General features: G+C 33.7%; 2 protein-coding genes across 2 annotated transcripts; both read right to left on the bottom strand.

Moving 5' to 3' along the window:
- Window positions 1–495: 495 nt before the first annotated feature.
- Window positions 496–6,823, bottom strand: LOC126688783 (probable WRKY transcription factor 47). Its single transcript, XM_050383608.1, has 5 exons — window positions 6,359–6,823; window positions 5,822–5,974; window positions 5,038–5,397; window positions 4,707–4,820; window positions 496–1,463 (listed from the first exon to the last, which is right to left on the bottom strand). Exons 1-5 carry the CDS (start codon window positions 6,563–6,565, stop codon window positions 1,047–1,049), a joined length of 1,251 nt encoding a protein of 416 aa, XP_050239565.1. The 5' UTR covers window positions 6,566–6,823; the 3' UTR covers window positions 496–1,046.
- A 14,188-nt stretch (window positions 6,824–21,011) lies between these two features.
- On the bottom strand, window positions 21,012–24,140 carry LOC126688781 (guanosine deaminase-like). Its single transcript, XM_050383607.1, has 5 exons — window positions 23,943–24,140; window positions 23,663–23,722; window positions 23,194–23,384; window positions 21,475–21,579; window positions 21,012–21,385 (listed from the first exon to the last, which is right to left on the bottom strand). Exons 1-5 carry the CDS (start codon window positions 23,956–23,958, stop codon window positions 21,197–21,199), a joined length of 561 nt encoding a protein of 186 aa, XP_050239564.1. The 5' UTR covers window positions 23,959–24,140; the 3' UTR covers window positions 21,012–21,196.
- Window positions 24,141–24,981: the final 841 nt, after the last annotated feature.

The following is a 24,981-nucleotide window of genomic DNA, read 5'->3' as shown; positions in this document are numbered from 1 at the left end:
GTCCACTTGTCGCATTTGATCCAGCCTGTATTAATAGAATTTTCTCCTTTGCATCAACTCCATGATAATTGCACTAATTAGTTTTTGGTGTAGGTAGAATATGAACCCTAAATCTTGAATTTAATAATAAGGACTTTACGAATTAAATTAATTGGAACCTATAACAATGTCTATAGTGTGGTATTATTTAAGATTTTAAATAATATGTCACAAGATACACATTTATATTTATAATATTTAATCTGAACCATGTAATATATTAATTTTAAAAATAGAGCTTTTTTTTTTTTAATAAATAATTCAATAGGTATTCTTTTTAATTGAGATTATTTAATAATTACAACAATAGGAATGAGTGATTTGAACATTGATATCTTTGTTGAAAATATCAATAGGTCAAATTGAGTTACAAAACTCTTATTTAAATGTAGAGGCTTTTGTTTATTTTTAAATGTAGAGGATTCTACTACACAGAAAATTGGGGAGTTCCACAAATTCAAAAATATGCAGCATTGTTTAATTAGGATGAAAATTGTTCAAACCTTTCTTTTCAAGAGGGGTAGGACAAGAAAATTGTTTTAAAAAAAATGCAGCTATAATTAACATCGTTTTTTTCCTTTGTCCAACAACACGAATGGATGGGAATTTATGCTTGCCAACCCAGTGATACAAGCCACCAAAACTGAAAAACATTTCTGTACATACCAGCTTCTTATTGCTAGGCAAACAAATTAATATTCACGTTTAAAACTAATCCAGTGCTTGCAGTACTAGTTTGTTTTGTTTCTTCATTTAGAAACAAGCTAGGACTAATTTGTGGCAAAAGTGGTGCAGGATTGATCAGGAAGTTGTGGGGCAACAGGCACTACAGCCATTTCATCAGAACAAGTGTCCTGTCCACTTATATTACTAGCATTATTTTTGTTCTGAGTTGAACCCATGATCGATGAAACAGCTGCCATTAGTGCTGTTGTGAAGTTTCGGTCTGTGGCAATAGCTGCAGTGACTGTATCCACCAATGTGGTGGGTGGCTTATTAGAAGACATCTACAAGGGATGATGATGATGCTCTGTGAGTTGTTGTTGTGGTGGAACTCCATTATGCAAGGGCAAAGGGAAGAAAGTTGGTGGGGAGGGAAGTGAGAAATTAGGTGGGCGTTGCATGGGGTGGTGAGTGGTGTGGGTTAAGTCGAGTGTGATTGTGGGATATGGTGAAGAGGTAGAGAGGGTGGCCATGGTGGGAGAGATAGTATAATTTGGTAACATTGATGGGAAGAGGCTTGGATTTGATGGGTTAAATTTGTGACTGCCATTACTACTAGTTGTTGTTGAGCCAGAAAGGAGCATGTTCACTGCTGCTGATGTTGTACTAGCCATGACCGTGGCTGCTGGTGGGAGAGAGTGGTTATGGTTTCCTTCATACGTTGTTATGAGGATGGACACGTCCTCAGCACACCTTTGCACCTGTTGCAAACACGTATATCTAGCATTAATAATAGGGAAAAATCTATTATGTACACTACAAAAATACACTGAAAACATAACTTAATAATAACACTTGCTACTAAAAAACACAAAAATAGGAGAATTCAACACTTCGTGTGTATGTTTGGATAGTGTTGAAAAACACTTTTCAACTATGTCCCACATTTTCTAATAGGTCTTGTGTTCTATTTAAGAGATCTGCAAGTACTTTTTTCAGCAAAAATAACTTCAAAACTGGATCCCACGGCACTATTCACACATTTAAAACTTATTTTGCTACAATATTTTCAATTTTTAGATTTCGGTAATAAGCGATATCCAAACACACCCTTCATTTAAATTAAAAAAAAATGTTATTATTGAATAAAAGAACAAAAAGAATGTTACTATACTATTTTGTTTTTTTTTTAATATCTCATGTATCATATATATATATATATATATATGAATATTTCTTGTTATATTGTGTTGGCTCTACATCTTTATAAAACCTACATGATGTGAGGAGGAATATGCATATATTCTATATATTCACAAGATACATTATTTTGTTATTAGCCCTTACAAGCACTAAATCCTAAAAACAGTAAAAAGAATCTTAAAAAAATGCCATAGCCGATTTATCTATATTATATATAAGAATGAATGCTTTCAAACCAAATCAATTGAATCACAAAAATACATTAATGATGCCTAAATATCAAACGTTTAGATAGGATTATAATTATCAGTTAAAACGAAGATTGGGAGCATTTTAGCATTCAAATCCGAAAAATAAAAGTTGATTGTGATACCAATTATTATGTGAAATGGAATAGATAAGTATGTGTTGTGCGGACTTGAGTTAAGTTTAACATCATATATTTACTATGTTGAATTAGGATCTATAAGCAATTACAAGGGATCATAATTGTAATTGATTAGTTCTTTTAGGATATAAATGCAAATGTGAATAGAGTTTTCTTCTAATTGTGTCAAATGGTATTAGAGTTAGTACCACCATGTGGTTCAAGGGGACTACAATGCTATCTAAACCCTAGCAAAAATGTTAGGAATTTATGTGGAGAGATTATAATATCTCGAATTTTGTGGGTTGGCATATTGGATAAGCTTGTATTTATGTAGATGTTTGTTGAGTCTCACCTTAGGTGTTTGTTAGTTTGAAATAAAATATATAAACAAGTATGGCTGAGAAGCCCTAATTGGAACTTAACAAACTCTTTTGAAGGACGAACGCAAATCTGATTATTGCTTTTGTTGGTGTAAAGAGAAAAATTTTCAAACAATCATAAAATTTCCACATCATATCACAAGTCCATATGGTAGGGTCGAAACAGCCAATTACAAGATGTCACATGCTATTTTGTGGGTTCCACTATTGTTATTAAAAAAATTAATGGAAATTTTATGAATGTCACTAAATGGAAATTACAAAAAATATCCAAGAGTCAATCTCATGTTGACATGTGCCAATATTTTAATTTAAAGTGGCAGAAGATGTTTAATTAAATATTGTCATGTGTTAAATAAAATTAAGACATTTTGACAAATCAACTAATATCATGTGTCTTAAAATATGAAGAACTTCTACATCCAAAGAATATTCATCTTAATCTCAGAATACGAATGGAATTAAGCTTTAAAGCCTCCAAAAAACTTCAAGAACTTTAATTCATCAAAGATTCATAGGATTCAAGCTTTAATGCCCCAAATAATTTCTACATCAAAACCTTCGAATGTGAAGAATATTCTAAGAACATCATTCATATCATTCTTACAAGTCTTAGAGTTCTACTAGAATTAAGTATCAAAACCACCAGACACTTCAAAAATTCTAATCCCTTGAAGATACTCGATTCAAGCTCTAAATCCCCAACGAAGTTCCACTCATAAGTTTTTGAATACAAAGAATGTGAAGAACAAAGAGTCTTTAGGAGGTGCATAACTAGGAATTCATCACAATTGGTAAAAAAATTCCAATCCACTTTTCAATCAGAGTGGAGGATATTTTGTATTCAAATCAAGACTATGTTGACACAATTCTCAAGGTGAAATTTTTTTCAAGGACATTAAATCATAGGATTAGTTTTTTCTAATAGAATATAAATATAAAGAACTATACCCTTTCATTCATCAATACAAATTTTACATTTGTGAAATATTTCAATTGTTTGATTTTCAAACTTGAAATTTTGTGTATACACTTGGGTTATGTAAGATGCATTTTACATAAGAAGGAGGGTTGGTTAGAGAAGGAGTTGCCATTGGAGAGGTTTCAAGGTGAAGGACTTGGAACGTGAGATTGTGAAATGAATGGAGCAGTGAGTGGTTTGGGAATATTCATAGGAAGAAGAAGTTGGCCAACCATGGTGAGTTGATTGATTGGATCAAAAGACATTTGTTATTTTTAATGTTTGTCTCCAAGAAAGACAGAGAAACCAAAGTTCAAAAGACATTTGATTTCATTAAAAGTTAATGAACAGCTAAGTTGTAGCATGATGTTTGGACTTTCCACTTTGAGCTGTGAGTCTGTGATGTAAAGCACTACAGTACGTGCCTCTTTAACCGGGTTCTAATTTTTGTGCTTCTTTTGTCTTTTTTTTTTTTTTTTTTTAACTTTGTTGAGTTGGTAACTTGGCATATTAGTATATAGATTTTATTTGTAATTTGTTTTTTTTTTTGAGCAAATTTTATTTGTAATTTGTTGGTTCATTTATTTATTTTAATGAAATTACATTACAAAAATAAATTTGTGGAGGCTTAACGAGTTTATAACGTATGATATCAAAGTTAGGTTAGTAGAACCATGTAGCTTAAGGGCATTGTAGCACAACATGGGTTCTATCAGATGTCAATAATTTGAGGGTAATTATGATACCCCAAATTATGTGGATTGGATTAGATCAAGAGTGTCAGGAAAAGAAAAAAAAAGAATTTCAATTAAACTACGTATTTTGCCATTGATAGCTGATTGAACACTTTGACCTAGCTAATAGCTATGTGTTTTTGTTTCTTTTCTGATACGATTTGGAGAGGGCGAGCCAGGCATGCACTTGCTGATCCTGCTAATCATTGTCCCATCTCTTTTATAGCCACGCTCGAGTTACAAGCTTGGTATTTTTGTTTCTAGATTAGGCTATAACCAGCTTGTATTCTTTTACATTTTTTTTGCTTGATTAAAAAATTTAATTCATTCAAAATTATATGAAAGAGTAGTCTCACCTGCTTACGAACTGGACATCCATTGGCCATGGTGCAACGATAGTAAGCACGAGGACAGGGGTTACCCTTTGCCATTTTTTGACCATATTTCCTCCACTGACATCCATCGCTCATCTAAAACACCAAAATTTCTTCATTAATTTACTTCATGGAGTTATGTTGATTCCATTAAGTTTGCCACAATTTTTTCCAGCTTATTTGATTTATATACAAATTTTTAAAATTTTATTTTTACTTGGTAGTTGGTACAACTACACTATAAACCAATGAAAATAAGCACTCTCAAATGAACACTTTGAAAGGAATATCAAAATATAGTTAATGACCATACCAAAGGGGCATCCGATCTTGCTCTTATGGACACCCTTGCCTTCTTGCAAAATACCTGTTGATCAGGTCTATTCTCCTCCTCTAAGTTTTGTCCTAGTGCACCCCAATGATGTGTTGTATGATCAACATCATCATCATTGTTTGAGGACCCATGTTTCCTGCCAATCTGATCGGTCATGCTGTGGTCCATTTCCTTCGACATTACTTCCATATTATTGTTTTCTGGAGAAGCCAAACTTTCTTGTGTCTTGTCCTCTGAATGCACAGCCTCATTTATATCCAATATTGAAGTAGATGTCATCGGGTCTTTGGATTGTCGGGCGGGTAGGGTCGAACCACCCACTTCTTGTCTCTCATCCTTCTGATTATAAAATGATGTATTTCATTATTAGTGAGTCAATATTTTATTTTTGGAATCTAATTCACTAAATACATTTTTAAATTTGTAAATGTAATATATAATTTGACGTGTAAAATGGATCATCTCAAATGGAGATGGTTTTGTTTTTAGCTTTTACATTAGTCCAATTGAACTACAGACTCTTGCCAAATGTAGCAAATTGTTCTGAATGATACAAAATAGATTAAATGAGATTGGTCAACGCTACTCGCAAGTCTTCACAAACAGATTGATATTGAAGGTATGATTATGTATACATATATAAAAACAAAAACAAAAAGTGGTCTTGTTCAATGTTTGCAACTATATATGAACAATTACTACACCAATTAACCAGCTAAATCTAGTTTGGTTGATTTATAAGAGGATGAGAAACCAAAATTACCGGCAGCGAATGATTAACGTGGGCTGGTTTTGGCATCACTGAAAGGAGGTGATCATGAAGAGCTGTGTAATTCTTGGTGGCCCGATCCAACAAGCTTCTCAGATTTCGATTCTCATCTCTTACTTGCTCAAGCTTGACCCGTAGCATACTCAACTGAATATCATATATATATGAAACTCGATATTAACACTTGTTTTTTTAATATATATATATATATATATATTTACCTATAAAATACTTTTTAAAAAAATACTTACCTTTTCCTACAAAAAAGAATAAAGGAATAAAAATAAAAGAAGAAGTTATGGATCAAATACTAAGAATATTCAGGTTAAGAATATACAGAAACTCATAAACATATAAATATATATATATAAAAAAAAAAAAAAAAAAAAAAAAAAAAAAAAAAAAAAAAAAAAAAACATGTATGTTGTGCATGAGAAAGCAAGCTAAAAAGTAACTTACTCTAGCGCAGTTTGCATAATATGTACATGTGTATAAGAAAAGGCAGATGAAATTGAAAACACACACACTTACATTAATATTGGAGGGCTCCTTTGGAGTCAGTAATGGTGGTGATGCAACCTTGTCATCTTGGTGTCGAAATTCTGGTGACCCTTTTCGAATTAGCAGCTCGCAGTTATCATTAGCAGAAAAAAAGTCAAATTCTTTGATCACTACAGGTTTTGCATCCATGGAATTCTCTACAGGCTCATTAGCTTCACCAGCTCGAGATGATATCATATTCCCTGGAGTTTTCAGATCAAAAACTCTCTAAATTTTTTTTGGAGAATAATATTCACAATAAAAGAGGGCATACACAAGTATATACCGCGTTCAATTCACTGGTTTTCTTGTAAGTCTTCTCTTGTATTTAAACAAAAGACTTCCATGACTTTTATAACAAAAGCAATACATAAAATATAGAATAAAATAATAGATGTTTGGGATAGCTATTGCCTACTAGAAACCCTCTTTCTTTTCTAATCTGTAAGAGAAGACTTGAACCGCTTTGGTCGTGTGGAAAAAAAGGATGGTACGCAGGCTGAGATCAGCGAAGTTGAGGAGTGGGTTTTAAATCTGAAAGAATTGTCTTTTAGTGGTGAAGAAGCAAGAACTAATAAATTGAATTACTCCATATTATTTACTATGTTTAAATCCTATCTATCAATTTCAAGGATTAGATTTTGTCATATTATAAATGACAGTGTTTGTTACACACCTATTTCTTAAAAATGAAATTGTGTTTTCAACTCACAATTATTTAGTTAAAAAAATGTGTGCCTACATAACATGTTTTATCATATTATAAATATTTAAATGGATACAAAAATAGTAGTAATAATCAATATTTGTTTAAACATTGATGACGTAACTAATTCAATTTACTCATTTCATTATAAATGAATAAGATTTAATTTGCTAATGTGTATGTTTACTAGGTTGAATTAGACTATATCAATGATTATAAGGAGCTTTAATTGTAACTTTAACTAATCCAATTTGAAGTATAAGCATAAATGTGATTAGCATTTTCCTCAGGTCATGACAAAATGCATGTTTATTGTTTAAGGACAATCCCACATTGAACACACCCTCTCTCTCTCTCTCATTAATGGTAATTACAACTTCAATCTTATAAGAAAGACATAGATCACTCAAATGGTTAAGTCAGTGTTTTGATTTAGATTAAGAGAAATCAGTAGTAAATTCTTTAGAGTTTTCTCCCATACCTTTGCTAGGTGTGAGACCCCCTTATATAGTTAGGGATTTTGCCTTTTTCAAGCTTAAAACGTCCTATAGATTTAGGTTTTTCAGAGGATATGATGCCTATCACTTAGGCCAAATTGGTTGGGGAGCACTATTGGCGACTCAAAAAGGGGATCGACAAGTTGCATCGCCTAAATGCAATATGAGATTTTTGGGGCACAATAAATGTTGAGGTGAGTTGCTTGTCACCGAGTGATACTTCTTTTGAGACGGTGGCTTCAAGTCAGCCTAACATTTGGTGAGTTATATGGGTGATGCTTGTAGATATTTTGTTGGGTCTGAACTCTCTCCATTAACCTCAGTTGTGGTTGGTTGGTCATAGAACCTCCCTAAGTCATAAGAAAGTGGACACTAGCACTACAAAATAGGATCCCCTCCATTTTGACATTTCATGATTAAGATTTTATATTTAAAATCTAATAGAGTACAGACAATCATGTTAATTATTTAAAATTTTGAATAAATGCAGTGTAATGCAATAATTTTTTTTATGTTTATTTTAATTATATCCAATCCTATGAACAATCAGGTACCAAAACATCAAACTTGATCCTCATTTATATATATATATATATATATATATATATATATATATATTATAGTTATAATAGGGTAAGTGTTTTGAATCATGGACACTTCTGTTAGAAACACCAAAAAGTACTAGTTGAGATACAAAACTCTTTGCACTAATACTTTCAACACACATGCACACACATATATAGTGTACCTCTTAGTATTTTACTACTATTAGCTTGCTCGTTGAAACTGCTCTGTGTAGGATTTTTCGCTCCTATTATGATAAGAATCATAAGATATGCCTATCCCCAATAAATGAACAGAGACAAATTCCAATTTATGTTAATGTAAAAGTGAAACTACGATATTGGTCTCTCAAGCTTACCATGTGTACACAATTAGTCTCTCAAGTTTGAACCGTGAGCAATTGGTCCTTTAAGTTTTCAAAATGAACAATATAAGTCCTTTTACTAACTGCCATTAACGGTGTTACTTATGTGGATAATGGACAATGACTTGACACTTTTTCTAATGATGTGGCATATTTAATTAAAAATTTTCAAATTAAAATTACAGAAACAAGTCCCAGCATTTTTTTTTTTTTTGGCGTAAACTGGAATTTTATTAAATGTAAACAAAAACACATTTTAAAAAGTCTTACAACACCACAAACTTCACAGCCCAACCAGGTTGATAAAGATACACACACTAACAAGACATATATTAACATAACAACTACACTGAACTGTAACAAAATACAAAAACAAAGTAAACTAAAATAGCTAAACATTGGCAGACACTCCACGGGATGAAACAAAACCCATGGAGTCCCAGTAGAGGCATAGCAGCAAAAAAGTAGGGCATGTATCATATAGCACTTCTCAGCATCTTTGCTTCTCTTTTGATAGGCCAAGAATGTATTGACCCCTTGTGATCAATTAACAAATTAATTAGCCAAGTTAATTAATTAATTTAATTAGCATACAACATGCGTGGTAGCACAAACAAATCGCCAATTAACTAAATGTAGTGGAAATTAAATTGAAACGGTAATTTGTTTATGAATGGGGAAAACCTACACAGCAAAAACCCCACTGGGTTATTTTAAGGTTACCACTCCCGAGAATTCACTATTATCACAACAAACGGTTACAAGTAAAGGAATCACAGTACCTTATACCAACTTACAGTTGAATCCTTATCCTAATACCCAATTGGACTTATTTTGTAGTGACAATCTCTCATTTTCAATGCATGACTTCTAGTATGTGACTAACCAATTCGATGCGCGGATCCCAAGACGTAGCTTACTCACCAACTTAAGAAAATTGTTGGCTACAAAGTTCTTCAGTTCTTCACACAATGAAGATCACGAAACCCCTTGGTTACAAAACTCTACGGTGTACAAACACAGCAGCTTTTTCAAAAGAAAGATGAATTATGGCAAATTCTATTTCTTGTCACAATTTGTATGAACACAACTTTGCTTCATACTCATGCAACCTTTGACGACCCTTAAAATAATCTTTATATATGTTTAGGGTTGAAAGAAAAGAAAACTCAAACATATACACACAGATTGGATGAAAATCAGAGTTGAAAATCTGTTTTTCATAAACCTCGATAGATAGCTTATCTATCGAGCTAGCTGTCGAGTATCAGGTTTCAACAGCTTTTAAACCTTGATAGATACTAGCTATCGAGTTAGCTATCGAGTTTTAAAATCCAGCACTTCTTTACTTATTTCTTGTACATGAGTTGCATGACTTTAACACTTGAACTTAAAACCTTGTTCCTTGAAGTATTAAACACATCTGAGATCTACCCAATTACAAGTAAAGTGCGTTTTGTCAAAACATTAGCCAATTATATAAAATATTAACATATGTTTCTAACATGATTTACATATGTCCTAACATCTTTTGTTGTTTCTTTCTTTTATTTTCTTTAAATGTTTGATTTGGTTTGTGTTTTGTGGGTGAGGGTTGAACTCAAATGGGTTTTATTTCTGGGTTTGAGAATCTATTTTTATGAATTTTGTTTTGTTGGTGGGGTTAAATTCAACTGGGTTTTATTTTATTTGAAACAAGAAGACCACCAAAATAGCAAAACAGTAAACACCAAAAAAAAAAAAAAAAATGAAGAAGAAGACCTTAGACCACCAGTGTGTGGGTTCATGCAAGAGAGAAAGGAAATAAAAAGAAAAAGAAGAAAGAAGGGTTCATGCAAGAGAGAAAGGAAATAAAAAGAAAAATAAGAAAAAAGAAAAAAGAAGACAATCAGTGGGTTTCGTGCAAGACACGAAAGAAAAAAAAAAGAAAAAAAAAAAAAAAGTCATTTAGAAGAAAAGAAAAAGTTGTTTGTGTTCACATCGGTAGGTCCCACGAATTTTGATATATTTACAATTGGTAGAAAAAAAAAAAGAGTTTTTTATTTATTTATTTTTTTTTAAAAAATTTGGTACCATTGTAAAAAAAGTTTCTCATGTGTACTTTTAATTTGTAATTTTTTAATTAAAATATGCCACCTCGTTAAAATAAAATTTCTAATTATTGTTCGTTAACCACATAAGTAATACCGTTAATAACCGTTAGTAAAATGACTTATACTGTTCATTTTACAAACTTGAGGGACTAATTACGCACACTTCAAATTTGAAGGACCAATTGCATACATAGGATAAACTTGAGAATGTAAACTAATCAAAAAAAAGTTTCCTAGCCTGTTATATATATAAAAAAAGAAAAAAAAAAAAGAAAAAAAGTTTCCTAGCCAGTGTTCGACAAGGAAATTTCCGCCTGCACTTGTTTTATCAAGCCCCGAATGCACGTTGTGTCTTAACTTCTCAACTTTAAAAAGTGACATACTTTGAATCAGCAATCCAAATGTGCCCTTTGCTCTATTGAAATTTTGACAAATATAAGATAAATCAATTGAATTATTGGGAAAAAGTTCTTGCTAATTAAGATCTCCTTCTCTCTTTTTCTTTTTTACAAGGTTTGACGGCAAACTTAGTTGTAGTCATCCATTCATGTATTATCTTTCTATTAAATATAAATTTTGACAAATCTATTATTAAATTATATTTTCGTTGTATATTTTCCATATTTGCAAAATTTCTATACATAAGATGAAAGATTAATAACTATATTATCAATAAAATGTTTAAATTTTAAGTTTTTGTAGTATAAAATTATGCATAAAAAATAAATTTATAGATTGAATAATAAATAGTATTCTATGGTACGAAATTTGAAATACATGTTAAGAAAATAAAAAAATACAATTCAATAATTATAATTTTAAAATATGTAACCATATTAACTTTTTTAGTAGGAGTTATAATCAAATTTTGCACCTTTTCTTTTTGGTTGTTGGGGCACTAAGATCAATGTGTTTTTATATATAGGAAATAGCTTAAATGTATCTTGTGAGCCTTAATTCTGGTCAGCAATATCGGCCTATTTGCAATAGTTCGCTTAATCATAAATTTATAATTAGGAGTCACCAAGTCAAATCACTAATTAGAAGCACCGAAATTATCGGAGAATGAGTTATACAAAGTTACAAACTAGAAATTAAAGAAGATAGCCCTTTCAAACAGATTTCAGAGATGAAAGACATCCAAGTTTAAACTTCATGCCCAAAAGAAATTTATAGAAGAAAAATGACTTGGAAATATAACCAGTTATACAGATTATTTAAGAAAGAAAAGGAAATGAGAGTAATATTAATAAATTTTAACTTTATAATATAGACCATAGAGCATATCTGCAACTGCAACCATTGACGGAATATTTCTATGACGTTTACGCTTAGATAATTTATTCATTTATAAACTGTCAGTATCTCTGCTATCTTAAGCAGTTAATGCAGTGTTCATATTTCAAAGAAGATGATCTTTGTAATCTTTATTCAACCAAAGAAATCACTGGCACGCCAATGATCATTTACTATAAAATATTGTGACTAAACTAGTATAATATTTAATAGCACAATCAATTAGCTAGATCAACATTAAAAAAATAGAGAAAGAAATCTCAGTTTGATCGGTCAAGATGTTGAAAATGTGGTCATCGGAGAAGATGCTCTATATTAATGCTAAACTCCAAAGCTCTTGTAGAGAGTTTAGTAAAGGATGAGCAGGCTGTCACTAACTCATAAACATACAAATAAGTCTAGGTCTTGCTTTCCATGTGAAAGAGTATCTTTCTTGTCTGATATAAACTTTAGATGAATTATGTCACTTTTTTTAATGCTTTTCACCTTCAACAACGGTTTGACAAATAGACCTATTAACAAAGACCGAGTACTAATCCAGCTATGTGATCACCTAATTTAACATAATTTACTCTGTCCTTTAATTAAGTCTATAACTGTTTCTGTATGATATTAATTATAAGAAGAAGAAACCTTCCACTAATTTTCTTGAAATTCTCTGGTCAAACCGTCTTTCACCTACAACATTGTTGTCCTATTAGGGTTCAAAGTTCAGAAGGAAAATCCTTTGTGTGCTCATTCAAATTGTCTATGCCGCCTGATCCCAAGAAAACTTCTCAAAGTCCCTTTCGTAGTCATTCAAATTTTCAAATTGTATGGCTATTCATGTATAGGGTTACCTTTATGAACCGTTCCGGTTTGACTTGTGAGAAAAATTATTTATAATAATCTATTTAGTAAACGAATCAAGCTCATGCCCACCTTTTGGCTCAACTATTAGATGAGATAAATTTAAATATGATAATGAATTCATGAGCAATTTCTAATTTAGATACATCTCACACAGTTTCTATGGTATATACTCCACAGTACACACACATTAGTTTGACATATTTTTCCTAAAAATTAGCACACAATGTCTATATTTAAAAATATCTCACATACTTTTATATTGTCTCTCCATTCATTCTCACCGTCATTTCTCTCTATGCCAAAACTATGTTCTACAAACTCTTTGGTTGAATTGATCTGTCACTGCGAAACCAAACCAAAAATTATGGTTTATTATATTATTAGTAGTTTAGTACCAATTAACAGATGGAAAGAATAAATAGTTTATTTTGGCGGTAGTTCAGTACTACAAAAGAAATCAAATTCTGTCTTTGTTTTTGTTTTTGTTTTGTTTTGTTTTTTTTTTTTGTTTTGTTTTTTTTTCTTTGTGCTAATTATTTCACTGGGTTTCAATAATGGCTGTCGCATTTAGTTTACTGTGTTAACAACTATGAGTTTTTTTTTCCTTCCATTTTATGAACAAGTTGTGAGTGAGATTGCGTTGCCATTAAAGTCCGATATGATATACAAGGAGTAAAGATGAGATTTTGAGAGTTTGGGGGTATGTTTGGGTACGTTGTTATTTGTCTCTTTATTTATTTATTTATTTTATATATAACTATATTTCATTTTATTACTTGATTTAATTTGAAAGTATATATTTCTCTTTTACATTGACAATTCTAGAATAAAAGGTAGAAGATGAATTATTACCACCAATGTGATTGTGTTTATATTTAGGGTATATGTTGATTTGGTTTGGTGTATTCATTTTTTTCCTTTTCAAGAACTTAATATATACACTTTTACAATTTGGGTAGAATTGTGGAAGTAGTGTTTTATTTTGCAATCAATGGTTAATATGAATTTTGTATTGAGTTAAAGAAATGAATGAATGTGAAATTATTTATAAACCCAAAATAAAAAAGAGTCTAGTTGCACGCGCGACATGCATGTGATGAGGTTAATATTCTTTAAAGCATGTGCTTAATTTGCTAACCAATAGGAAGGAGTCATGTGTGGTCAATTGAAATAAAGCATGAATTGTATAAATAAATGAATGTAACCATCACTTTTAATAAAGAAAAAAAAAATCCTTTTGTTGTTAAATGTCTTGTTGTTTCTCTTGTCTTTATTATTTGGAGGTAAAAACTCTCTCAAAGTAGTCTCATTCTTAAGGTGGTGACACTCTCAAAGTAGTCACTACCTCAGCACTTGCTACAAAGTCTATTGCCAAATTGAGACTCTAATCTCTTCCACTTAAAAGAACCCAAATCAAACACCAAACCACCTTAACCCTAAGTCCATATCCAAACCCTAAGAGCTTAGACACCAAATTCTAGTGTCTCAATCATGAAGAACTATGAAAAATCTCAAAGAACCCTAATCCTAAGTCATAACCGAAATCCAAGAGGGCTTCAACACCTAATCCTAGAATTCAAACCTTCAAGAATTCACTCGATTAATCTCAAGAAACCTAACCCTAATTGAGTTACTTATAATATATTCATCTTCTCTCACTATGTGTGTGTCTCACAATATGTGGACCTACACATTGTGAGAAAGAAGATGCATATATCTAACGCATAAGATATTTTTTTCATGTAAGACTGAAAAAAAAATAAAAAAAAATTAACTTTTAGTGTTTTACCCTTAATCAAATATGATATGGAATTTTTTATTTATTTTCATGTAAGACTCAAAGTTGCACTTCTAGATTTTCTTTTCTTTTTCACAAAAAAAGAAAAAAAAGAAAAAAAAAAGGATTAGACCTCATGTCAAATTTCCATATCATGTTTACGAACGCGCACCCTAGGTACGGTGGTCACTCCACAAGTATAAATACTTGTGGGGTGTGGGGGGCAAGGGTCGGGGTTCAAGTCTCCAGATGTGAGTTTCACATACATATACACTTATATTAGGCTAGAGTAGAAATTATATCTTGTAAAAAAAAAAAAAAAAAAATTTCCATATCATGTTTGATTAAGGGTAAAACACTATAACTTAAATATAGTTCCTTAATTGTAGAACACTAGGTTCCTCAATTAAATATAAACACTTGATTACATTATATTAATATGCATGACTAGAATAAAATTCAAAGTCTCAATCAATTTTAACCAAACTAAACTTGGCACATAAATGAATACCGATTATATTAATATGCATGACTAGAATAAAGTTCAAAGTCTCAATCAATTTTAACCAAACTAAACTTGGCACATAAATGAATACCGATTATATTAATATGCATGACTAGAATAAAGTTCAAAGTCTCAATCAATTTTAACCAAACTAAACTTGGCACATAAATGAATACCGTGTGGTCCACGTACAAATTGTGAGAAAGAAGATACACATGTGATGCATAAGATACTTTTTCATGTAGGACTCAAAAGTTATTCTTCTAGAGTTTCTAAATTTTTTTTCATAAAATACTATTTAAGAAGAATGAAGTTTCCGGATTATGCCCTCACGTAACTTCTATATCACGTTTGATTAATATGACTGGAAAAATTCCCCGTAAGTGTTAACCACAGTTCCAAAAAATATAATAAATATTATCCAAATAAAAGTTGGCACATAAAAGTGAACATCCCAAAGTGCGATTTTGGACTTCTAGATAGCATCATGGATACGGAACCAGCCAAAGGTAAGTGAATATTCAAAGGTCAATGAGGAAAATATTTTACGACAATTGACGTCAACCAAAATTTTTGAATAGCTCTTGCCAATCTAATTGACGTCAAATTAAAGAAAATTATTGGCATTGGAATAAGAAAGTGCTGAAGAGAACTTCTTCGAAAGTGCTGAAGAGAGCTTCTTCGAACTTTCTCTTTTCCATTTTTTTTTTCCTTGGTGTACAAAAAGAAAACTTTGTTGCATCCCTTCTTTTGCAGCAATTGTATCTGGTGATCAGTGGTATTGAACTCTAAGTTCTTCCAAGACAATAATTTGTGTGCCATAACTTTTCCCACAATTTTCACGTGGTAAATTGTGAATGTCTACCTACAGATTTTCCCTTGAACGATTGCCCGAGTATTGTAATCTTGAGACCAAGCTGGGCCAGGCCTGGGCCTTATGGGCCCGCATACGGCCGTCCACTCTAAAGCGGGTGTTGGCCTCAAATCATCAAATTCTAACGGTAAAGAACAGTAAACACATGGGTTACAAATTGGAAGACTATGAACAATCATTGATATTCTAAATCTTTGTTCTTTTGTGGTAGCTATCCAAAGAAGGGTTTTGTGGTGAAAAGCGGAGAATCTTCCATGAACATATCGGAGATAAATAGCACGTTGTCATTAAATACTTGGAAAATATAGCTTGCGAATTCAGCTTTTATTCAAAAGGATGGAGGAGGACCACTGAAGTCTTTGCACACTAGCTCTAGTCCATTCAAAAAAGTAGGCAAGTTGTTCGTGGCTTGATGTGATATTCAGAGAAAACTGATGGGCCCATCTTCCTCAGTCAAACAAAACCATCTCATGATTTTTTTATTTTAGATACAATCTCATGATTTTTTTAATGGTAAAGAATTTTTTTTTTTCCTTAAATGAAAAAGAGGGCCTCTAGTATGTGAACTCATCTATCCCATGAAAAAAAAAAGAAAAAGTTGGTTGCGGAAGCATCACTATTACCCTTGTTCAAAATCTTGGATATAATATAATGCTCAAAGTCTCATCATTTTGAAAAGTCAATCTAGATATAGGAATAGTAACTTGACCTAGACAGAGATTTTAATGAAGTGCTTATGGGAGATGACAAGTTTGGAGGGAGATCAGTTAACATAGGTAGAGCCATGCATTTTCAAGAATGCTTGGACAATTGTAGAATGATGGATAGTGGATTCACTGGGCCTCGCTATACCTGGTCTAATCACAGGCCTCTGTCAGACCTGGTCCAGGAACGAATTAATAGTGTTTTTGTCAACTCTAAGGGAATGACCTTCACCCGAAAGCGGCTGTTTCTCATCCAGAAAAAAACACACTCATACCACTGCCCTGTAAAGTTGTGTTTAGACAACAACTGAAATTTCACCCGCCTAGGCCTTTTAGGTTTCAGCCTATTTGGCTTTCCCATCCTTCCTTTCTAGGAGTGGTTAGGGATGCTTGGACCAACCCTCCTTCCTTACACCAAGCCAAGTCTACATTCATTGAGAAGGCCAATGCCTGGGATAGAGCTGAATTTAGGAATCTGTTTCACAGGAAGAGAAGAATTTTGGCAAGAATCAAGGGAATCCAAGAGAACTTGTTGGTTAGGCCCAATAAATTTCTTGTGGATTTGGAGAGGAAGCTGAGATTGGAATACGCAAAAGTGGCAAAACTGGAGGAAGAGTTTTGGGCTATGAAAGCCCATATCTTGTGGTTTGTAGAGGGTGATTGAAACACCGCCTTCTACCATACTTCAACCCTCATACGTAGAAGAAGAAACTGCATTCTTTGTATGAATGATAGAGTTGGGAACTGGTTGAATGGAGATAGAGAGATTGCAAAATTTCATCAGAGGGGGGTTCATTGGCCTTTTATCCTCAGGCCACACCTCTGCCCCCATAGCTGAATAGAACCCTCCTTGCTGGTACAACCATGTAAATGAAGAAGAAGCGACATCCATTGATTATCCTATGACTGATGAGTAGATATCGACCAGGTTATGGGGCCTTAAGCCATTCAAAGCTCCTAGTCTGGATGGTCTACACGCTAGCTTCTTCCAACGATTTTGGTTAGTTGTGGGGAATTCAGTGAAAAAGGAAGTGAAGTCAATCTTCAATTCTGGAACTATTTTGGGATATATGAATGAAACACTTATCACACTTATTCCTAAGTGTAAGAACCTAGAGTCTTTGAGTAACTATCGACCAATCAGTCTATGTAACATTATTTATAAGGTGGTGACAAAGATCATTGTAGCGCGCATCCGACCTCTTTTGAAGAAATTAATTTCTCCACTACAATCTGCATTTGTCCTAGGAAGGAAGGGAGTGGATAATGCAATCATAGTCCAAGAACTCATTCATACTATGTCCAAGAAAAAAGGTAAAGGAGGGGGGGGGGGTTGATGGCAATTAAGCTAGACATGGAAAAGGCATACGACCGGCTTGAGTGGAGTTTCATAAGAGAAACCTTAAAGCTTTTCAGATTTCCTTCCCATTTGATTTCACTGATCACGAGTTGCGTCTCTACATCATCTATCTCTATTTTGTTCAATGGGGGTACTTTAGAGCCTTTCCTCCCCTCGAGAGGGATTCAGCAGGGAGATCTTCTTTCGCCATACCTCTTCATCCTTTGCATGGAGGTGCTCGGGGCTTTAATTGAGGATAAATGCAAAGAGAAGCTTTGGAATCCCATCAAATCATCCCAAGGTGGCTTGGCCTTCTTGCACTTATTCTTTGTGGATGATCTCATGCTTTTTGTGAAGGTAGATCGGAAAAATTGCACTGTTATAAGGGACGTGCTTGACTCCTTTTGTGTTATCTCAAGTTAGAAAATCAACGAAGAAAAATCGCGGGTTTATTTCTCTCTTAATGTAGACCAGAATGCTAGAGAGGAGTTATGCGAAGTCTTGGGTTTCAGATCCATGCCCTCACTTGGTAAGTACTTGGGTTTTTCTATTAAGCACAAGGGTGTGCCTCAAGACTTTGGATTTATTATTAGCCGCATTCAGAGTAAGTAAGCTAACTGGAAGGCCAATTTGTTATCCTTTGCGGGCAAAATTGTTTTAACTCAATCAGTGACATCCACCATCCCCAACTACTCTATGCTATGCTTTGCTCTCCCACCAAAAATACTTCATGGAGTGGATAGGTTGAACAGAAACTTTCTGTGGGGGTCCTCTGATAATAAGAAGAAACTCCACCTTATAGGGTGGGAAAAAATTATGAAGGAGAAGGGAGAAGGAGGCCTAGGTATTCAAGCTACCAAACCAGAAAATACTGCCCTGTTGGCCAAGCTTAACTGGAGATTTAAAACTGAAAAATCCTCATTGTGGGTAAAAGTTTTGTCCCATAAACACTGTGGTCAGAGAAGAAGCACTAGGAATCTTCTCAACTTTCCCTTTTGCTCTATTATCTGGTCAGTGATTAGAAAAGAAGAAGCCACCTTTGCTAAGGGCTTTAAGTGGGTGGCTGGAAAGGAAAGTGGCCTATCCTTTTGGTTCGACAAGTGGATGGATAAGGGCACTCTTAGAAGCCTTATATATGGGCTACTAAATAGAGGGGAGGAAAAGGTCAGATTGAAAGATGTCACGGGTTTTTTTGGATGGAATTGGGAGGGGCTTTCATTTGTTTTACCTAGATCCATTCTGTTGAGTATGAAAGCTACCCCTATTCCTTTCTCCAATCAAAGTGAGGATTGAATATCCCGGTGCCTATCCCCTAGTGGAGAGTTTAATATGAAAGATGCCTATCGTATAGCTGATACTAATGAGAGCAAGTTAGCACCCCGATCCTTTAGTGGAGATTGGGTGTGGAAAATCCTTTCCCTTCCTAAAGTAAAGTGCTTCTTATGGTAGTGTTGCCACTAAAGCATCTCGGTTCGTATGCTTCTTGCTGAAAGAGGTATTGATATTTCACTGCTGTGCTTGATGTATAACTCAGCTCTTGAATCAATAATCCATGCTTTAAGAGATTGCCCGAAGGCGCAACTCTTCTAGAATTCATTCTCACCTCCTGCCTCATTTGCTACTTTCTATGGCACCCAACTCCTAAACTAGTTGAGAATTAATTGTAAGCCCGTGCAGCTTTGTGAGGCTTCTGAAATAGCTTGGGCCATTATTTTTCCTATTGCCATCTGGTCCCTCTGGCTAAATAGAAACAATGTGGTATTTGGGAAGACAACCAATCAAAAAGACTTAAAGGCACAGACTTTTGCTCGAGTTGCCGAGGTTGCATACCTGGGGATAGCTGAGAGACATAGCCAATCCAAGTAAAAAATACAAGTTAGATGGTTACCTCCCCCACCCAATTGGTTTAAGCTTAACATTGATGGGTCATCCATGGGCAACCCCAGGTTGGCTAGAGGAGGAGGACTGATCCGTAATGAAAATGGTGAGTGGGTGAAAGGGTTTGCAAGAGCAATCGGGATTGCCACTAGTGTTGCAACGGAGCTCTGGGCTTTAAGAGATGGAATTTGCCTTTGCAATTCCCTTAAAATTCCAGCAATTGTAATTGAATTAGATGCAAAACTGGTTGTTGACCTTATGGATAAAGAGTTGGGAAATCCAAATGGTATTGATGTTATGGTGGCTGTTTGCAGAGAAGGGCTGAAAGAAATTCCCCAGGTAAGAATTCAGCACTGCTATAGGGAGACAAATAAGTGCACCAATGCATTAGCTAGAAGGGGAGCTCTGCTGGCTCAAGACTTCTCCATTTTTATGGAACCCCCATCCAATGTTGCTTTTATTCTTAGTTTAGACTGCGCTGGTACTATGTATAACCGATATGTAACCTCTGTTTCAGAGGCAGTTTAGTTTTGCAATGAAATATCCCTTTAACAAAAAAAAAAAAAAAAAAAAAAGAGACTTCTGTGGCCAATTTGTGCAGAAGACTTTAAAAACAAATGGCATTAGTCATTGGACATGAGTATAGATAAGCTTTTGACTCCTTTAACCTACCCAAATTCTGGCTTCACTTCATGGCCAAACCTATGCAGTCTTGTACCATATTATCGTGAATGAGTAATGTTAGGGACAATATTTTTGGAAATGATTTACATTATAAATTTGGACAGTGAAACAAAAAATATACGGATGCTTGGCTGTACTTCATTCTCTAGTCTGCCTGCTTTGCTAACCTCTGCATATTTTCACTCGAGTTATATTTGCCTGATGGAGAGCAAAACCCGTCTACTATACATTGTCCCATATATTCCTACCCTTAAAATTTTGCGGACACAAAAAATTTGATACATTTATCCAAGCATTCATAACCCTACTCTTGTTGCACTTTTGATCTACAACCAGATAAGTTCACTAATTCTTTTAGATTGAAGTGAATAACAGGAAGCATACTCCAGGATCACCTTATTCAAACTGTAGAATATTTGTTTATTTTATATATATATATGTGTGTGTGTGATAATTAGATCAACCGTTCCGCCTTCACCTGTGGCCAAAACCTATTTACCAAAAGAAAGGATTAAAGGAGATGGATGGTATATCTCCATCAATGGGATCAACCAAGCATGTATGCATCATAGTGAGGCATATCAATGTCTAGCTTGATAGTGTATAAACCATTATTAAACAATTGCATTAGAAATGAAGCCATTCAGAATGACTGATCAGTTAATGACAAATCATGGAAAGGGGAATCCTAAGTATTCAATACATTTGGAACTTTGCCTTTGTTTTCTCAAAGACCTGTTCTGCAATGGCAGCCCCATTGCCATCTGCTCTTTTGATCTCCAAGTGAGCCTTCTGATAGAAACCAGTACCTCTTAATGCATCGGCAATAAAATCATCAAACCCAATAGCAATTGCTGCTTCAGCCTTGGCCCCATAAACCAACCTCTGACACAAAAGCAGCAAAAAAAGTAATGTCATGAGCTACAAAATCTGGGGAAAGAAAGAGAGATGAATAAAGAACAGGGTAGTTCAACCTTAATTCGTGACAGATGGATAGCACCGAAGCACATGGGGCAAGGCTCGCAAGAAGCATAGATTTCACAGTCCGAAAGCTCAACTTGCTGGAGCTTTTTGCATGCCTGGAAAATAGGCACCATAACATAGCATAAAGATCGTGTACCTTTGACAAGCAAAAATGAGTACAAACACTTCCTCATTTACACTAGAATCTTGATGCAATTGCAAACTCCATCACTCCAATCCCAAATAAATGATAAATAAAGAGGCAAGAAAAAGAACAAACACACACATAAACACTCAATGGGATTATCTATCTTTAGCATATTCATAAGGCTTTCATAGCTTTTGAAAAGAACTACTGGTGAGTCAAATTGGTCATTCTTGTCAAGGCCTTAATAGTTATCTAGCTGTTCCAGAACTGAGGCAGCAAATTCTGATGTCTTATATGCTACTTTTCTAAGTTGTTCGCAAGACCATATTAGCGTTCTTTCATGTGAAGTTATGCACCCAGTGGATCACAATCTCATGCTCCGGCTTGCTTACAAGGGGAGGAGGTGCGACTTGAGCTAGAGATCATTGGTGACAAGATTCATAAAGACTAACTGAATCATGATATCATGGTTTTCATGAAAATGTGACATTTAATTATCCTGTTATTTTCTGTAGCAAATCATTAATTTAATAAAAGATTTTAGTAAGATTCTTCCTGCTTGCCACTAGAAATACAAGATATACACAAGCAGGATATTGTTCACAACCAGGCAGTCAATATGCCCAATACAATTGGGATTTAAAACCAGGGGCTTAAGAGCTTAAGTCTAGTTGTTGTAAGTGCAAATATATCAAAGTTTACAGAAGGGGCTAGAAATTCCTATTCCAACTGTCAAATTTAATTACTGCAGAAAAATAATTGAACTGTAGTAGGTTGAATTGATCACAGAGGAATAATCAATGTAATCATGAATACTATTGCAGTCACAAGTATGAGGGAGACTTTAATGGGGGTTAATGTTGTCCACAATCTAAGGAGCTTAATGGTTTCCAGTTTCACAAAAAGATGCATTTGATAAATTACTGCTTATCCCAATAGTTTAATTTTAAACTGTTAGGAAAAGGGTACTTTTTAAATGGGCCCAACATGTGAGAATTTATAACTTTTTAAATGGAATGTGGAGTGGAGACAAGTTCAAACTTAGGAGCACATGCTCTGATACTATGATAAATTACCACTTCACCAAAAGTTTATTCTATTAGGAAAGGGTACTTAACCATTATTCTAACAGCACCCAGATCAGATAAAGTTACAGAAGCTTCCAATCTAAATTACAACAAGCCACGTTTTAATGAGCAGAGCCAATAGCTATTAACAGCATTTTCATATGATAAATATACCCTAAATGAGGACGTTAAAGAAATCTACAGGTTGTAGTCATAATAGTCCAAAAGTGAAGTAGTGCCAACTGAATCAAGTTAGACACGTTGACAAATTCAACCATATCACATAATTCTATTTCTAACCATCAATATGGAACATATTAGACTTGTGTTATCTGTCAAAATTGTAACTTTTTATTCAGTAGATCTCCTTACTAATAAAACTATTAGGAGGCCACCTCCCTGCTTAGATTTTAACTGTACCACTAATAATTCAGTGATGATCTAACTATGGAAACAAGGTCACATACTAGAAGAAAAGATCTACTGCAATGTAATGAAAGTCTTTCTTTGATAACCTCTCTTATTGCAGTGACTTCAGCATGGGCAGTTGGATCTGTGTTCTTCAAGACCATGTTGTGACAACTCACAACCACTTCATCATTGCGTACAACAACAGCACCAAAAGGGCCTCCATCCCCACATTCTACCCCTCTATACGCTTCTTCAACTGCCTTTGTTAAGAATGCGTGGTCTCTATCCTTCACAGCTGCTCAATATCCAAAACAATTGAAACATCAACAAAAACAACTAGTACTATCTAAGGCCATAATTGTTAGAATGACCCAATAAATTTGGATCGCAAAGAAGAGAATTTGAGTGTATGGAATTATCAAAACCCAAACTTTAGCACAAAATCAGAGTTTTTTTTTTTTTTTTTTTGAGAAAAAAATCAGAGTTAAATGCAAGCTATTAGTATTTTCAAAACCCAAACTTTGGCACAAAATCAGAGTTAAATGCAAGCTATTAGTATTATCTCATTCTTACCTTCTTGATGAGCAGCAAATGCAGAAGCCACAGAAACAGTTCCATCATTGGTTTCGACCACTGAGAGATCAGCAAAATAGTCCAACAATTAAAGTAGTGGCATCTTCATTTTAGATAAATTTTCAGTCTTTCAGAGAAAAGAACTTGGATCCAAAAAAAAATACATGCTATGTGATCATAAATATATAAATTGTAAATAAATTAATACAAAACAACACAATCAAACAAGACATTAGAGTGAAATAGAAAAGAAAAGAGGGGGAAGGGCTGCTCTTTCTACCAGTAGCTTCCTCCATTTTTGTTGTCGTGAGCCCAAAAAAGACAGGATCTTTGAATCTGGGCTGCTATCAAAATCAATCAATCTGTCAATCCACGAAAGAATACCAAGAAAGAATCTCTCCGATGCAAATTCAGTTAACTGTTTTCCTCCTATCAGAAAGAAAAGTAGGAGACGGGTGTTAATAAAATGAAAGCAAAACTGGTCCACACAATTATTATATTATTGGAATCTACAAATTCCATGGCTGTTTGTTACATGCATTTAAACAATATTTTTTAATTTTTTTAAAAATATATGTGAGTAAAAAAATGTATAAAAATACCTATAAGATTGTTTAATGATATACTAAAAATATGTTTTCAATTTTGTTTTTTTTTTTTTGAGAATCCGAATCTATAAATTCTAAGATGCTTGAAAAAGTTTATAAAACTATATAAATAAGGTCCAGACCGGACCATTTTAAGAATCTTTTTATAAAAAATTGAAAAAATTGTTAAATTAATTAGTTACTTTTTTATTTTTCCATAAAAAGTTTCATAAAATGGTTTACTAATATATGTCTTGAGTGGTGTCACACCTACAATATTTTCACAACAAATAGGTGGTTAATTATTATTGGTTTAAATTTGAACCTATCACTGAGATTACTTTTTTACCCTAACAATAACAACTAGTAATAATTTGCTACTTAGAATTTATTGTGAAAATGTTGTGGATATAACATTTCTCTATGCACTTAGGGCACACGTTAGTAAAATCCTATAAATAATGGGAAAGTTCAAATATGTGTATAAACACCCTTGAACGTTTAGACCCCTAAATTACAACTTAACCAATTCAAGTATTATGTCAAATAACTAGTGTGCGGAAACTTAACATAAGCTATAATATGGAATTGGGAAAAACTATCTAAGCCAAATTAAAAGCACAACCCACAGCAGTTAATAAAAGGCAAAGATAAAAGGAAAGGAAGATGCAAACACAAAGACAACACGCGATGTGTTATCGAAGAGGAAACCGAAGCCCTCGGCGTAAAACC

Source organism: Quercus robur, chromosome 6 (assembly GCF_932294415.1).
Source record: "Quercus robur chromosome 6, dhQueRobu3.1, whole genome shotgun sequence".
In the NCBI taxonomy this organism is placed as follows: Eukaryota; Viridiplantae; Streptophyta; class Magnoliopsida; order Fagales; family Fagaceae; genus Quercus; species Quercus robur.
Note: the sequence above shows the minus strand (reverse complement) of the source record. Positions and strands in the feature narration are given on the sequence as shown.